We start from the raw sequence: 17,251 nt of genomic DNA on the forward strand, positions 1-17,251 counted from the left end.
GAGAGCGACCTGAGCCTCCAGAAGGAGTGGGCAAGAACGGCGGAGCACTCGAGCGAGAAGGGGTCGGTGCAGCAGGTGGCGGAGAAAAAGTCCGAGCAGCGAGCAGCGAGCACCGAGGGAACCTCCAGCAAACCAGCACCACGTAAGCGAGTCTCCTCAGCACGAATCTAAGAAAGCGCCTCCATGAGAGAAATGCGGCCACGAGCAAACAACTGAGCACGCCGGGGCTCAAACTCCTTACGGAGCCGAGACAGGAACTCGTAGACGCGATGAAACTCCAAGTTGACCTGGACAACCTGGCAACAGGGGCAAGTACGACAACCAGCACTGCGGAGAGAATCAAGCTGGCGCCAGATAGCAGAACTCCGTGCATAGAAGTCATCAACAGTAGAGTCACCCTGCTGAAGAGCATGCTCCTGACGGACCATAGAGAGGTATAAGGCATCACCAGAGGGCTCATAGCGCTGACGAAGGCGAGTCCACATCTCAAACACAGTAGGAAGTCCCAGAAACTCAGAGGCAAACTGAGGCAGAACACTGACAGTGAGAACAGCTGCAGCACGGGCATCATCATCAAGCCACTGGGTGTAAACAGACAAAGCACCATGATACACCTGAAGAGCCTCCTCATAAGCCAAAACCTTCTCATCATAAACGCGAATAGCAGCCTCATCAACAACCTTAGCCTCATCCTTCGCAGCCTGAGAAGCATCCGCGGGAAGAACCGGTGGAGTCGGAGGAGTGGGAGCCACAGGAGGAACCGGACGTGGCGGACAACAGACCTCGCCAGAGAGAACTTCCCAGAGACGGATGCCACGCATGTGAATGCGCATGAAGCCAGTGAACTCGGTGAAGTTAGTACCATCGAAGATCACCGAACAGCGAGGGACAACAACATAGCCAGATGCAGTAGACATTTTTTTTTCTTTTTTTTCCTTTTTTTTTAGGAAAGGAAAGGAAATTAGTCAACGGGATGAGAAACCACGTCGACAGCAGAGAGAACAAGCCGATCGTTCTCGAGGGCAGAAAACACGTCGGCTGGGTGGAAACCGCGAGATCCTGGTCCAGGCGGTTGGAGCGATGCGATCCTGTAGGCAGTACCTGGTCCAGGCGGTTAGAGCAATCCCGTGGGAGGCGGTTGGACAGCTGGATCACGGTGCGCCTGGATCAGGAGGCGGTTGGAGCGACTGGATCAGGAGGCGGTTGGAGCGACTGGATCAGGATCCGGCTGACGCGCGATCTGCCTGGGAAGCCTCGGTCTGGCTCGAGGGAACAGCGGCACCTAGGAACCGCCGCTACTGGAGGGGAACAGCGGTGCCTGGGAAGCCACGAGAACAGCGGCGCCTGGGAAGCCTCGATCTGGCTCGAGGGAACAGCGGCTCGGTCGATCTGGGGAACCACGGGACGAGAGAGACAGCGGCACCGAGGGAACAGCGGCGCTGGCACGCCCAGTGGAGGGATCGAGATCGATCTGGTGAGCCACGAGACGAGAGGGACAGCGGCGCCTCGATCTGGACGGGATCCAACGACGAGGAGGAGCGGATCAACAGCACGAGTTGCGGCATGCGAAAGTTAACCTAGCTCTAATACCATGTTAGGAATAAGCAACTTGTATTTCCATGAGGCCATAGGCCAGTATATATACACGTACAGGCGATGGACTATATGCAGGAAACCCCTTATATATTGGGATAAATACAAAAGGGTACATGACTTATATTATAACTCTAACAAGTGTATCTTGTGTGCAAGTTGTGCCTAGACAAAGTGGGCATGTGGCTGAGAATCTGTTTATATTTTCTTCTCCTGTTGATGAGGTTGTGCAGGTCAATGTGTTGTGATCTAGACTTAGCTTTCAACCGGAAAGTTGGAGCTGATATGTTTGTCTAGCTCCCTGTAAAATTTCATGTCATTTGGAGTCCTGTAGATATTGTTTTGGCTGCTGTCAAAATGCTTCAGAGCATAGACAGAAAGTGAGAATCTAGAATTTTCACTAAGTCCCTGAAAACTGATATTTTTGGGCAAGTTTGCAGCCTTGTAACTTTATGTGTTTAATTCCTTTTTGTGTGATTCTTGCTTGTGCTTGTAGTATTCTTGGATAGCTACAACCACATATATTATTTGTCATATTTGGGTGGCTGTAGGTGCTTTGCATGTAGCTCACAAAGTGTTATGATGCAGTTTATGGCAGATTGTGTAGTTTTGCCATTTTGATGTTTGTGAATACTTAGTTGATGTTGTGGTGTTCTTCTTTGCTCCACCCCATTCATGTTGGTTAGTTTTATGTCTTGGCTACCTGGAAATACCAGAGTTGTGCCATTTGAGTGTGTGGTGATGATTTTGACACGTAGGGCTTCATATCTTGTTTCGTTGATTCCCGTTGATCCGTAGCTCCGATTGTAATGTTCTTTATATGGTTTTGCATCGTTTTCACGAGACGCATCTGATCATGTCATTCTCATGCATGTCAAAATAGCTTAGGATGCAGTTCTGTCCAGGAACATGTATTCACTCTTTATGCTTGTGCTAGTGATAGAAATAGTGATGCATGCTCATATTCATCTCATGCATCATGTGCTTGTTGCATCTTAAGGTGCTGTTGTTCATTGGATGTTATTCTTATGTTGGGTAGCACCGGGATCGGAGAACGAATACGTGGATTCAGGAGAGTACGTGCAGGACGAACAAGAACCATTCCAAGCTGAGGATATCACAAACAAGATGATATGACCTTGATTCCATCTCTAGACTTGTTATGCTAGATTACGTTTCCTTGTCATATGCTCGCTGCCTACCACTGAAATATTTGCCTCTTGTTATGCCATGAACCCAAACACTGATCCCTTCCTAGCAAACTTGAATGGCTAAGTAGGCTTGCTCAGCTACTAATGTTAGCGTTGCTAGATGCAGGTGCTTTGTCTCATGTGATAACATGAGGTTGATATCATTATCTTAATTCTGTTATTTAATTAATGCACCTATATACTTGGTAAATAACGGAAGGCCTAGCCTTTTGCCGGGTGCTTTGTTCTGTTATTGCCGCCATAGTTACCGGCTACCGGTGTTTGATTCCATATTGATCGCTCCTAACACGTTCGGGGTTGTTATGGGGACCCCCTCGATAAATCGCGTAGTGTTAAGACTTGTCCAGCAGGACCCAACATTGGTGTTAATTTGCTAATCACTTAATAATAATCTGCATAGGGAATAGCTACCCCAAGGAATTTAATCAACAACCCGGACCAGTGCTCCTCATGAGTGTTGGTCCAACCCAGAGCAGCTTATTACGCTCCCCGAGGCAACTCGGTGTTTTGGCGTGGTAACCATCGCTCATCCCGCGTGTCCTGAGACTGAGATACGCGGCTCTTATCAGGGTCGTCGACACGTCGGGAGGTCCTGCTAGTCTTGTCTTACCTTAGCGATATATCTTGCGTATAGGAATCCCGGTGAAGCTTTGGTTCTCCCCAGAGTTGAGGTTTTTCTCTAAGAAATCCGACGAGATCACGAGATTCGTGATAGAAGATTACTTTGCGGCCTGTGTACGTTTGTGATGGACTAGTTGGAGCACCCCTGCAGGGTTTAATCTTTCGGAAAGTCGTGCCCACGGTTATGTGGCAACTTGGAATATTTTGTTAACATCCGGTAATAGATAACTTAAACATAAGCTAATAAAATTGCCAACTGTGTGCGTAACCGTGACTGTCCCCTCGAAGATCTCTCTTCGATCGGGAACACGGTGGGGTTATGAATGACGTAGGTAGGTGTTCAGGATCACTTAGTGATCAAGTATTCTCGACCGCTAGTATAGACCACCTTCATAAATGTTCTACGTAAGTTAGCCATCATATCAAGCTTAGGATGCTGCAACCTTAAACACTCTACCCTATCCAACCTAATAACTTGACTAGTTCTGGCACCGGGGTCATAGATTGCGGAGTCCCCGTGGCTCACAGATTCCTTCACAACACCAACAGGTTTAGGTACCCCAGAGACAGGTGATCCCGAGGGCACACAGCTGGTGTGGCAGTACGATGAAGAGAACGACCGCCTGTACGTGAACTATCCAGAAGATTGAGGCGTGGTCGTGATCGTGGGCCAGCAGGCAGGGTAGTATAGCCATTTTCCTTGTTTTGTAGTCCGTAGCGGAACTACTTTGATTGTATGCGTGATGTACTCTGATATATTTATGAGATGGCAATTGAACCCCTGATTGTCAATCTGTTATTATTATGTATGTGCTATGATACCTTGTTTGCGAGACGCTTAGATGCGCTCATTTCCAATTCGGGGCCTCGATCCCCAGATCGGAAAGGACCGCATCTTAGTCGGTACAAGACAACAATTTTTTGATAAATTGCGAAAGCCAGGACTAGAACTCAAGACCTTAGCTCTAATACCATGTTAAGCTTCATGCACTAGCCAACGCAACCAAAAGTCTGAACTGATCGAAAGGGCTAGGCAATCCACCTATATTTCAACAACCCCGACCATCGCCAACGAGCATCACCAAAGCTTATCCAGAATTCCTCAAAGCTTCAATAACGTCGATTAGACCAATACATCAAGAGAAGTGCCCCCAGACCAAACTTAGTGACCCAAAGCCACAAAGAAGACTTTGCTGACTTCGGCTCAAGGGACTCTTGTAGTAATGGCTTCGTCCCTACTCAAGGTCCCACCCCCTATCCTACATGGCAAACCATATAGGCAGTCAACAATAGTCAAGGCCAGTCAACAAGTCAAGAAGGCCAACCATGGTCCAAGACGACCATCCTAGTCAACAAAAGTCCAAGCAAGGCTTCATGGTCAAGAAGTCAAAGGAAAAAAGATCACATGGAAGAATAAGTTGAAGATGAAGGCAAGAGAACAAAAAGGCCCAAGCCCAAGCAAGGAAGCCCCCCGATAGTGTAGGGATTCTCCCTTTAATCTACCACAACCACCTCCTAGCCCAATTATAGGCATATGCGTCGAAGGATGAAAAATTACCTAGTTCTATCTTTCCACCTCTTTATTTCAAGTATAGCCTTGGTCATTTGTCAAGGATCTCTAGGCTATATAAGGCCCCCATAGGCATGTAAATCACTCATTCCCACTTGAATAAACTCGAGAGGAGGGCCACTATCCCCTACTAGCTCTCTTAGGAGAGTTAGGGAGGTCAAGATTCGGAGTTCGAGGGACCTTCAAAGGCCTGGATTGGTCGGGAGTCTTGGGACTCAAGAAGCGTCACACTCTTAAGTGTTTCGTGCATCAGGCTACAATTTGATGATCCTTCCATAGGACGTATGTCGTGCTCCCACGAGGCGACTGAACCTATTTCAAAAACATCGTTGTGTCACTCTATCGAGTGTGTGGCGACCTTCTCTATAAGTCTTGCCATATGCACCAATGCCTACTCACCTCCAACCACGTGACCAAGGATACCCCTAGTTGAAAGTTATTTTTTGAATGTCAACAATGATGGTATTAGATTTGGATTATGATGATATTGGATTTGTATTATAAATGTTGGTATGATTTGGTGAAAGAAGATCAACTGTATCTTCACACTCGGATTATATCACTATTTTAGTTACATGTTGTTTATAAACTGATGTTTTCAAATACTTTGCAAAATACTATAGTATTTCAAAAATTAAACTTAGCTTATGATCAAGTGAGCGGGAGCGTACTGTAATTAGCCTACGCTCCGACTCACTCTGGGTACCAGCGTGCCTTTTAGTTAGCGCAACTAGTCCAACAACACACCCAAAAAATGAGACGACTGGGAACGCGCACATGGCTGGCAAATTGATCGTAATTAGCCATCCATCCATGGTAACTGAAGCAGGACAATACTAATCCAAACTAGCTAGTAGTATAACTTGTGTACAAGGGGCCAGTAACCCATTTCATTCATTACCATGTTTGCCAACTATTTTGTTGGTATTAGCAGGCTGACGACCCATTATTTTCATTACCATGTTTGCCAACTATTTTGTTGGTATTAGCAGGCTGACGACCCATTATTTTCATTACCATGTTTCCTAGTATAATTGTTACTATGCTACATTATAGTAATTGCTTTACGAGGTCAATTACTTGACTAATGTGCGGACATTATATTAATTGTTTTATGAGATGAATTTCAAAAATAAAATACTCTGACATACAATTATTTTTGCACTTCAGTATGGGTTTACTCTTTTGCCAGATCAAATACCAATTATTTACTTTGAATTTTACTAGAATCAATTGTAATGGCTAATAAGACACGAGAACAATTACTAGGATGCATCTCTACATAATTGTTTCCCACTCTGATATGCCATGACTTCTTAGGCAACACTTATTACTAAAACTAAATTCTTATACTAATTTGAGTTTTTTCGAGCATTTATTAGAAGAACAATATTTTTCACTAGAACATTACTATGTGAATAAATTATTTTACGAGCATGAATAAAAAAGAAAACCCAGTTGGCTTTATTGCAGGGTGGAGAAGTGATGGGTGACTTATGGTAACCCATTTAATAGTATAACTATGATTTCCAGTAATTTTATCTTCGTTTAACAGGATGCATGCACTTGTGAGGCAAAGGGTTGTCCTTGCATCCACAGTACCGGATTAAATTCCATTGCTTTTGTGGGCAGGCGCTTTTACCCGCATTAGCCTGTCAAGGCAACTTCATTGGCTGAGCCACACGCTTGCAGCAGGCGGAGCGCAGAATTAGTGTTTTGCGCTCTCGCTCGCTATAGCGCTACCGTACTCTCTACTAGATACCGCCTCCTTGTGGTTCCTTGCGACCACATTTAATGTACTCACCTGGCTTGTTGATTTGGCCAGACTTGAGAAGAAGACAAGATTATGATGACAAATGCGAAACTAGGACGCAATTCCAGTGAGCCGCTTGTGGAGTACCTGATGGATCTACTTGATGCATTTGAAGTTTCTGCTAAAATTTTGAAGTGGTATACTGGTATTCATCACCGCGACCAAATAATGGTCACAACTATGTAAGTAAAAGCTCGGTACATATGGATGTTCTCTTGATAGCATTTCAACTATGTGCAGCGACACAATGATCATGGGATCGTTGTAGGATGCACGGGGAGGCTTCAGTCAGCTAGGCTGAGGTACCCACAATATGTTTATGCAACGGGTATGTTTGATGGTGTAGCAGGATGCCAAGTTGATCAAGATGGATCACATGCGGTGGCGTACGCATAAGGCTTGTGGAGTCTGGAGTGTGTCGTGCAGTCAAACAAGTCCAGGTGCGGTCGGACATACAAGGCCTATGCCCTGGACAGTTTGGCGGACCGACACAGTCAAAATAGAAGATGATGGTGATATCGACACGATGACATAGGAGCGTGATGCTGATGATGACAGAATTCTACACGTGGAAAAGGTGGCGCATATCGAGGGCTTGTGCGATTCGACATGGCAATGGCGCGGGATTGATCCAATAGTGTACACAGAAGAGTTTGTAGTCGACACGCAAGATGGCTCGTACAACCACCATAGAGTCATGTTGAAAGTGGAGCTAGAGTCTAATGAAGGACTTCACTCGGCTAATGAAGGGGCTACAGTATAAGGATCCAGAGAGTCGAAAGACTATTTTAGCAGGAAAAGCGAGGGACATTGCTCTGGCTGGGATCAAATTGTCCGAGGGGTACATGAAACTCGGCATTGAAGGCGATGATCAATGGTTCTCTGTAGTGGGGGTTGAGGTGGTGTGGATTCACGACCTAGTATACTTGACCGGAAAAGCAGAGGCTCGACGCGGTAATAGCAACAAGGCGTGAGGTAAGCACGGGACATGGTGTCAAACCAAGGCACTGATGGTCAGACATGTGGTGAGACAAAGTGTGTAGAGGGAGATGAAGAAGTGTTGGCGAGTTCCAAGTTCAAGTTGATGATTAGGTCTATCAGTACTAGGAAGATGGACCAGAGTTGACCATGTCGAATCTGAGAAAGGATGGAAAGTCTAAAGTTGTCAAAAGCTCGAAAGTACATGGTGTATATTCTGTGGTGTTCGATGCACATGACAAAGTGTGAGCGAAGAATGCCGAGGCAGGCATAGTGTTATAGTTGCAGGACACATAAAAGACTATCCAGAAAAAGGGACAAGACAACTGCGAGTTTGACTTAAGATGACTAAAGGCCAACAGAAAATTCTTCCAAGTTCATACATGCAGTCAACAAATGCGAGGATGGTGAGTTCAAAAATTCTTATAAGTGACATCCAATATGTGAGGTGCTCACTTTCACACAGATCAGGGAAAAAGCTATCAGGGTGATGATACAATGGTATTATCAGATCTCGTGACTTTATGGTAGATGAGTGATGATGTTAAACCAAAGTCCAGGAAATAGGGAACACAAAACAGGAGAGAACTTAATTGTTGCGGGAGCATTAACCGTGTTGGAGAAAAAGCAGGTACTACAATTGCAGGTGAAGTTATGTGAAGTCAAGGAAGTAGCAGCGGTGTTCATGCTTCAAATATTCAATTCCAAGGTACATGGAGATTCATGCATGGTGGCTTCAAGATAGCGAGAGCACATTCGCCAAAGTGGAGTACTAAAATATGTGTGAAATATTATGTGTAGGAGTTAGATACAATTGGACTTGTAATTAGCGGAAGGTTTTAATCAGCCCAAATACTTATTAGTGCAGCTACACTATCTGGTTGCAGCGAGCGCATCCGTCAGACACTTATAACCCGGATCTATTATATAAAGGCATCAGGCGTTGTGGGTGGTCGGAGGCGTGCTTATCGTCAACTTTACTATGTTGATTTAGTATATGGGAGGTGCGCCCGTACTCATACCCCGGGATGTAGCCATGTCGGTAAACCTCATTAACAAATGGTGTTGTTTATTGTGCTTGTGTGACTCTAATACGGATTAGATAGTAACTACTAGAAACTATCCGACTTCGGCATCGAGTACACCAGCATCTTCTCCGACTCGGCGGCCTCGCGCCCCACGTGGGAGCCCGGAACGGCTGATGTCCGCACCTCCAACCGCACGTCGCTCCGCGCCAGCCGTCATTGCCTTGATCCGATCGGGCTCCTCCACCAACAACTCGCCTACATCCATCTCGACACCAGCCACCCCCGATTCGACCCCGACCACGGCTACCTCGACTTCGGCGCAAAGGGCTACCGCCTTGCTTGAGCAACCTTGTCAGTTTTCAATCCAAACACAACATCCGCGATGTATCCACCATTATGACTGTGGGAGGATGCCCGTAGGCTTACAACCTTTGAATTCTTCTCTAGTCTCACAGTCTGCATCACTACCTTGTGATTGCGAGGAGATGTTGAGTATCTTGATTGTTTAGGAAATGTAGGAGAGTAAGATTTATTCTACTTTGTCTTGTACTGTAAGAAAATCATGTACTCCTACATATTCGTCCATAAGGCTCAAGCAATACTGTCAGACCTGTATCGTCAATCAAGGGCGATCAACACCTTCAGTAAAGGGACGTCCGAGATTCAAGATCCAACGGCTCGCACGCTCGCCGTTATTACCAAAACGTTATTTACTTACTGTACCGTTTCATGTGACTGTAGCCGTCACCTTGTGCCAGCGGGGCTATAAAGCCACCAGCTCTCCACTGTACTCGACATGGATATTCTATGAGCTCATTGCTTAAACATATATCTTATAGTAATATAAACCCTAGCAGCTTACTTTCCCTTCCTCAAACGAGATCTGAGTCGAAATCATACATGTTCTTGCTCTGAACCCCCTCTCCTCTGGGGCGTGACAATTGGTATCATGAGCGCAGTCTTTCCTCTGCGACGAGATAGATCAGAGCTGCCGCAGTGATTTCCCACCCTTCCCTCCCTTTTTCTCGGCAGCGACGGCGGCGGTAGAACCATTCGACGGCAACTCGTGAGCGCGACTGGTTGGTTGAGCATCTAGCTTTTCCAGTAAAATCCCAGGTCAAGCTACGGGTGGTGCTGTTCCGGAGGCGTAATCGCGGGCGGCGGCAGGATTCGATGCTAGATCGGGTTCCCGGCGAGGTCCGGCGGTAAAATTCCTCTCTGCATCCACTGAATCAGTATGGGGCGCTCTAAATCAAGCCTCGAGGAGTCAGATGTGGCTGATCTGCTTGCGATGAAAGGTGAATTTCTGCAGCATCGTGAAGAAACAGCAGATCTGAGGGGTGAAGTGGATGACTTGCGTAAGGATGTACACAACATCAATCTCAAACAGGACACCATGGTCTCGGTACTGGATGGAGTACAGAAAGCAGCCTCTACTCTGAATTCTCAACTAGCTACTATGGCGGATGTGCTCAAGTCCCTCCGACCTAATGAAGCTTCGAGTTCTGCCCAGCAGGGCAAACTATCCCCTGATCAAACAACAATGCTCCCTCCACAACAACCACAGAAGGAAACAGTGGCAGTGGACAGAACTTTAACTGAAGAAATGCGCAGGCGTCTCATGGTGGAACAAGAAAAAACAAGGCAGGTAGCTTCTTAGATCCCACCTCACCTAGCACCAATTCAGGTACCTAGACCTACCATTCCACCAGGTTTCGGAGCAAACCAGATGGTGGAAATCCATTCAGGCAATGTCACACCAACAGCAGCATACAAAACTGCACGTACTCCGGGGTTTCATGGTTTTCAACCACCTGGTGTTCGTCAGAACTGGGACGATTTCCAGAAGCAGTACGAGCAGGAGATGCGTACACAGTTCCTCAAAAGCATGACCAAAGGCCCACGCATGGGCTTCCCTCGTTTTGATGGAGATAACCCAGCTGGCTGGATTCGCCAATGTGAAAAATACTTTCAGATGGCTGGAGCACCAGCTGAATATAAAGTTAACTTGGCACAGCTCTATGTAACAGGCAGAGCTGATATCTGGCTGCGTCGCTCAGGAATCTTGAAGAAACAGTTAACATGGGCACAGTTTTGTGAGGAAATTGGAAAGGAAATCGAAGATGTAGCTTCTGTCAGACGTATGAAACAATCAAGCACCTCTTTCTGGACTGCCCCATGGCTAAAATATTATGGCGCTCAATCCATATTGCTTTTAACATTACCCCGCCTACTAGCATTAACATGTTATTTGGGACGTGGCTTGACGGGGTTAATGTCTCGTTCGCTAAGCTAATTCGAGTTGAAACTTCTGCACTTTTGTGGGCTATATGGAACTGCAGAAATGACCTAGTTTTTAACAGACAACAATCTATTAACTTTTTGCAGGTCACCTTCAGGGCTACCGCCTTGATCCGCATGTGGTCCTTACTCACTCCTGTGGAAACCAGGTAGCCTTTGGTTACTAGATGTGCCCAATGGGAGATGGTAGCTCAGGCTATCTTCAGCCGATATGGATGGCGACATGCTGATAGAATAGGGAATTAGTCAACTACTCCTATTCATATCTTCGGCTTAGGCGTTGATCGCCTTGTAATTTCTTTTTCCTTTACTTTCGACTTTGTACCTATTTTGGATCTTTTCAGTTATTAAATAAATGGCTGTATGCATCACTCGATGCAGAGGCCGGGGCGAGGCCTCCTTTTCGAAAAAAAAAAGTTTTCTGAGGAGATATTGCGCAGATTCTCTTCAGCAAGCTCTTATCAACTGACCGACAAATTCAACACACTCAAGCAGAGCACCTTCACTGTTTCAGAATACACTGATCAGTTTGAAGATCTGATGGCTGAGGTACAAGTAGATAACCCTATCATGGATGAGAACTGGTTTGTCAGGTGTTATGTTAATGGGCTCCGTCCCCAGATCAAATTCCAAGTGAGATCCTTAAGACCTACAAACCTGACAGAAGCTTACTGGTTGGCAGTTGATTTGGAAAAAGGAGCAGCTGAAAAGAAATCATACACCAGTTACTCTGGGGCCGACAGAAACCCCACAGGTTACCAAAAAACTCACACACTTATCCCTGAAAAGCCAACAGAGTCCAAACCAACTGTTGTCAATCAAAGAGCTAGAGAGCCTGGCAAGTGTTGGAGATGTGGTGATGCTTGGTTTCATGGCCACAAATGTAAAATGGCCCCTGTCTTAAATGTCCTTACTGGAGAAAACCCCACTGAACAACCAAAAGAAAACCAAAAGAATCTGAGGAAATAGATGAACATTATGATGAAGAACAAGTACAGCAAGAGGAGCACTGCATGACACTATCTGCACAAGCCATGCAGTCTGACAATGTCAATACCATATCTCTATTGGTTCAGATTGGGGGGAAACAAGGAATTGCTTTAGTGGATTCTGGGAGCAACCCCACTTTCATCAGCTTAAAGTTTGCCCTATCTACCAACTGCACAATACTGAAAGATACCTCTAGAGCTGTAACAGTTGCTGGAGGAGGGACACTGTGGTCTGGTTCTTATGTGCCATCTACAACTTTCATTGCAGGCAACACCAAGTTCCAACAACAATTCAGAGTAAACTCCCTGGGCATGATATAGTACTAGGAAGTGATTGGATGGCTCAACACAGTCCTGTAGCATTCCACTACAACCCAAGACATATTTCTGTAATGCTGGATAAACAAACTCTTGATACTATTAAAGCCTGTGACACCCTTGCTGATGCAACTCCCATTGAGGCAGCTGAACTGGACAAACTCTTGGCATTAGGTGCTCCTGGTTATGTGTTGCATCTCATCAGAGATACCTCACTGAAGGCACCAGTACAGAAAGAAGTTCCACCCCCTGTCCAGGAAGTACTGCAACAGTTCCCTGAAGTTTTCCAAGAACCCAAAGGTTTACCACCCAAAAGAGCATATGACCACAACATTCCCCTAAAAGAGCAGGCATTTCCACCAAACTCCAGACCCTACAGAGTACCACACATGCAGAGGAATGAGCTAGAGAGGCAGATTGATTCTATGCTCAGAGATAAAATAATAAGAGCTAGTGAAAGCCCATATTCTTCCCCAGCAATTCTGGTCATGAAGAAGGATGGCACTTGGAGAATGTGCATAGATTACAGAAAACTGAATGCTGCCACTATCAAAAATAAGTTTCCCATACCTGTGATTGAGGATTTATTGGATGAATTACATGGTGCCACATATTTCACTAAATTGGACCTCAGATCTGGATATCATCAAGTGAGAATGGATGAACAGGATATCCCCAAAACTGCTTTCAGAACATACTTTGGTCATTATGAGTTTCTGGTCATGCCTTTTGGACTTGCTAATGCACCTGGGACTTTCCAAGCCCTCATGAATAGCATTTTTGGCCCCTATTTAAGGAAATTTGTGCTGGTCTTTTTTGATGATATCCTCATATTCAGCAAATCCCTATCTGAACACTTGGAACACTTGCAAATTATCCTGCAACTCCTGAAAGAACATCAACTCTTTGCCAAGCTCTCCAAGTGTGTTTTTGCTGCTAAGCAAGGGGACTACTTAGGCCATATCATTACTGGTGAAGGAGTCTTTACTGATCCATCAAAAGTAACAACAGTTGCTGAGTGGCCAGTACCTACCACCCCTAAACAGCTCAGAGGATTCTTAGGCCTCTGTGGGTACTACAGGAGATTTGTTAAAAACTTTGGCACCATTGCCAAGCCACTGCATGACATACTGAGAAAAGACAGTTTCTGTTGGACAGACCTGCAAACCACTGCTTTCCAGAACCTGAAACAGGCCATGATAAATGCACCAGTATTAGCACTTCCTGATTTCTCTGAACCATTTACCTTGGAAACTGATGCATCTGGAGCTGGATTGGGAGCAATCATGATGCAGAAAGGCAGACCTCTGGCTTATTTTAGCTCTACCCTCTGCCCTAAAAATGTTGCACTATCAACCTATGAAAAAGAAGCACTAGCAATCATTGCTTCCCTCAAGAGGTGGAGGCATTATTTCCTTGGGAATGATCTTATCATCAAAACTGATCACCAGAGTCTGCAGTTCATGACAGACCATAAGATTACCACAAGTATCCAGCACAAACTCATGTTGAAATTACTAGAATTCAATTTCACTCTCCAATACAAGAAGGGCAAGGAAAACATTGTTGCTGATGCTCTATCCAGGAGAAATTCCCTCATGGCTATCTCTATGGTTACCCCACAGTGGATTTCTGCAGTAGAACAATCATATGCACAGGATAGCACATGCCAGTCCTTGCTGGAAAGATTGTTACTAGCTCCAAATAATTCTGAAAACCAGAACACTCTGCACTCAGGAATTATCGGACACAAAGGAAAAATCTATGTGGGCAAAGATGTGAACCTGAGAACAAAATTACTCACAGCACTACATGCATCTGCCATTGGAGGACATTCTGGAAGAAAAGCTACCTACCACCAAATCAAGCAAATCTTCTATGGGCCAGGCCTGAAGCAAGCAGTAGATCAATTTGTGGCAGAGTGCCCAACATGCCAGAAAAACAAAGGGGAAAATTGTCCCTATCCGGGCTACTTGGATCCTCTCCAAATTCCTGACATGGTATGGACACACCTGAGCATGGACTTCATTGAAGGACTACCAAAATCAAATGGACACGATGTTATTCTGGTAGTAGTGGACAGGCTATCCAAGTTTGCACATTTTATCCCTCTGTCCCACCCTTACACTGTCCAAACTGTGGCTCAAGCTTTCATTGATAATGTGATCAAACTTCATGGCCCACCATTGGCCATCGTGTCTGATCGTGATCGCATTTTCAGCGGCCAATTCTGGCAAGACATTTTCAAGGGCATGGGAATAGAACTGTGTTACAGCTCTGCATATCACCCAGACCAGAGTCTGATGGTCAAACTGAACGTGTGAACCAGTGCATCGAGAACTATTTGCGCTGTCTCAGTTCAATGCAACCGAAGAAATGGGCAAAACACCTGGCAATGGCAGAATTCTGGTACAACACTTCCTACCACACCTCCCTTCAGAAAACACCATTTGAAGCAGCTTATGGTTACCCACCTCCCAATATCTATGAGAATATCTTACCAGACAGTATGACAGAGGACGCTCGGCAGTTCTTTACTGACAGGGAGGCACTTCTCCAGCACTTGAAAAGCAATCTCATTGCTGCTCAAGCTCGCATGAAAAAATATGCTGACCGGAAGCGCACTGAAAGGACCTTGGAAGTGGGCGACATGGTTTACCTCAAAATGCAGCCTTATCGCCTGAATGCCTTCGGACTGCATACTCACAATTAAGCTCCAAAGTAAGTACTATGGCCCTTTCCGCATCCTTGCTAAAGTGGGGAATGTCGCCTACAAACTCCTCCTACCAGACAACACCAGCATCCATCCAGTCTTCCACGTCAGTCAACTGAAGAAACATGTGGGACAAAAGGCCATTCCATGCCCTGATCTTCCCTTAGTGCGATCGGACGGAATGATCTTGATTGAACCGGTTCTGGTTCTGGAGACGCGTCAAGTTCCTCGCAACAATCTTCCTGTGGTCCAATGGCTCGTGCAATGGGCTAATCTGCCCCCAAATGACGCTTCTTGGGAAGATGCTGCATTCATGAAGAAGACCTTTCCAGCCTTTTTCAAAGCAACCATCGTCAGGTGGTTCAATCGGTAACCTCCTTGAGGACAAGTTCGCTTCTACCCGGGGGTATTGTCAGACCTGTATCGTCAGTCAAGGGCGATCAACACCTTCAGTAAAGGGACGTCCGAGATTCAAGATCCAACAGCTCGCACGCTCGCCGTTATTACCGAAACGTTATTTACTTATTGTACCGTTTCATGTAACTGTAGCCGTCACCTTGTGCCAGCGGGGCTATAAAGCCACCAGCTCTCCTCTGTACTCCGCATGGACATTCTATGAGCTCATTGCTTAAACATATATCTTATAGTAATATAAACCCTAGCAGCTTACTTTCCCTTCCTCGAACGAGATCTGAGTCGAAATCATACATGTTCTTGCTCTGAACCCCCTCTGGGCGTGACAAATACATCATCAATTCCATCAATCTCTATTCCTCTTACAGAAGCCACTATCAGCTGTAATTTTGTACTCCACTGTATGTCCAGTCAGGTATGGTACTGAAGCACATATATTTTACTCCCTCCGTTCCTAAATATAAGTCTTTTTAGATATTCCACTAGTGGACTATATAAGGATGTATATAGACATACTTTAGAATATAGATTCACTCATTTTGCTCTGTATGTAGACTACTAGTGAAATCTCTTAAAAGACTTATATTTAGGAACGGAGGGAGTAGGAGCTACAGTTTGTTGATTGCGGCACAACGTACTTTTGGTAAACTATATTCATCTTATCTTACTGCATTTTACGGCAAAGAAGAGAAGTGCCACGTACAAACCAGACAAGCGAGATACAGAGATGGGACTGCTGAAGACGGAAGGCGAGGGAGGTGGTGACCCAATTAATTCGCAATCGCGAGCGTGACGTTTTATTAGCGAGTGGATACTTACCGATGAGGTCGGCGAGCTTCATTACTAGTTTGGGCTTGATGATGGGGATCACCGCCTCCCTCTCCATCCGCACCACCTCCCTCGCCACCCCGTCCTTCCTCACGTCCACACCTCTGCCCCCAATCGCCAACCCCGCCTCCGCCTCCTGCTTCTTATGCTTCTCCTCCGCTGCCGACGCCATCACGCAGGCAGCGGCAGCAGCAGCAGCAGCAGCACACGCGTACACGACGAGGGTTCGGGCTAATCGTAATCCGGCGACGAGCAGAAGCGGCGGTTAAAAAGAAAGCTCGGAGGGGTTTGGGAATGCGATGACGGAGGGGAAGTGGTTGCTAGTGCAATTGCTAGGCGCACCCGGTCGCTGTATGGTCCACGTCACTGTGTGAGCGAATAAACAGAAGAGGCGTGGTGCGCCACGCGGTGGACCTACTTTTTTTTTGGGAGCGGTGGACCTACCTAAATCATTGTGCCTCGGTGTGCACGTGACGACAACAACGTTTGTCGGAGTGGGCTGGGCAGGTGTTAGGGCATGTATAAGGGCATGTACAACGCCGGTGCTTCACGTGTTCCACGTCAGAGACGAGCCATTGTGAACAAGCCTGATAAAAAAGACAGTAGTTTGCAGGTGCCAGGTGCATCCTGCAGAGGAGCCAACCGCTTCATCAAAAAAGTGTTGTCCTCTAGATAGCTGATGAGAGAGAACGAGAGTGCAGCTACCCAATTTTCTTTTACTTACTCTTCTTTCGATATTTTTCCTCACCTCAAGAGGCTACCACATGACATCACATGCGTTGGATATTTTCTTTGTGTGTTATAGCCTGAGCTAATGTGGCACTTGAGACCACCACTAGGTGTTGCCTCCATTGTACATGCCCTAATAATGACA

At 45.9% G+C, this 17,251-nt stretch overlaps 1 protein-coding gene across 1 annotated transcript in view; it reads right to left on the reverse strand.

Moving 5' to 3' along the window:
• The window catches only part of LOC123395524, a 40,948-nt gene extending 24,216 nt beyond the window's left edge, over positions 1-16,732 (reverse strand). The window contains exon 1 of the mRNA XM_045090525.1: positions 16,369-16,732. Within this exon, the coding sequence (XP_044946460.1) occupies positions 16,369-16,549 (181 nt within the window). The 5' untranslated portion in view covers positions 16,550-16,732. The remainder of the gene's footprint in view (positions 1-16,368) is intronic.
• Positions 16,733-17,251: the final 519 nt, after the last annotated feature.

The sequence above is a fragment of the Hordeum vulgare genome, chromosome 5H, assembly GCF_904849725.1.
Source record: "Hordeum vulgare subsp. vulgare chromosome 5H, MorexV3_pseudomolecules_assembly, whole genome shotgun sequence".
NCBI classification, from domain to species: domain Eukaryota; kingdom Viridiplantae; phylum Streptophyta; class Magnoliopsida; order Poales; family Poaceae; genus Hordeum; species Hordeum vulgare.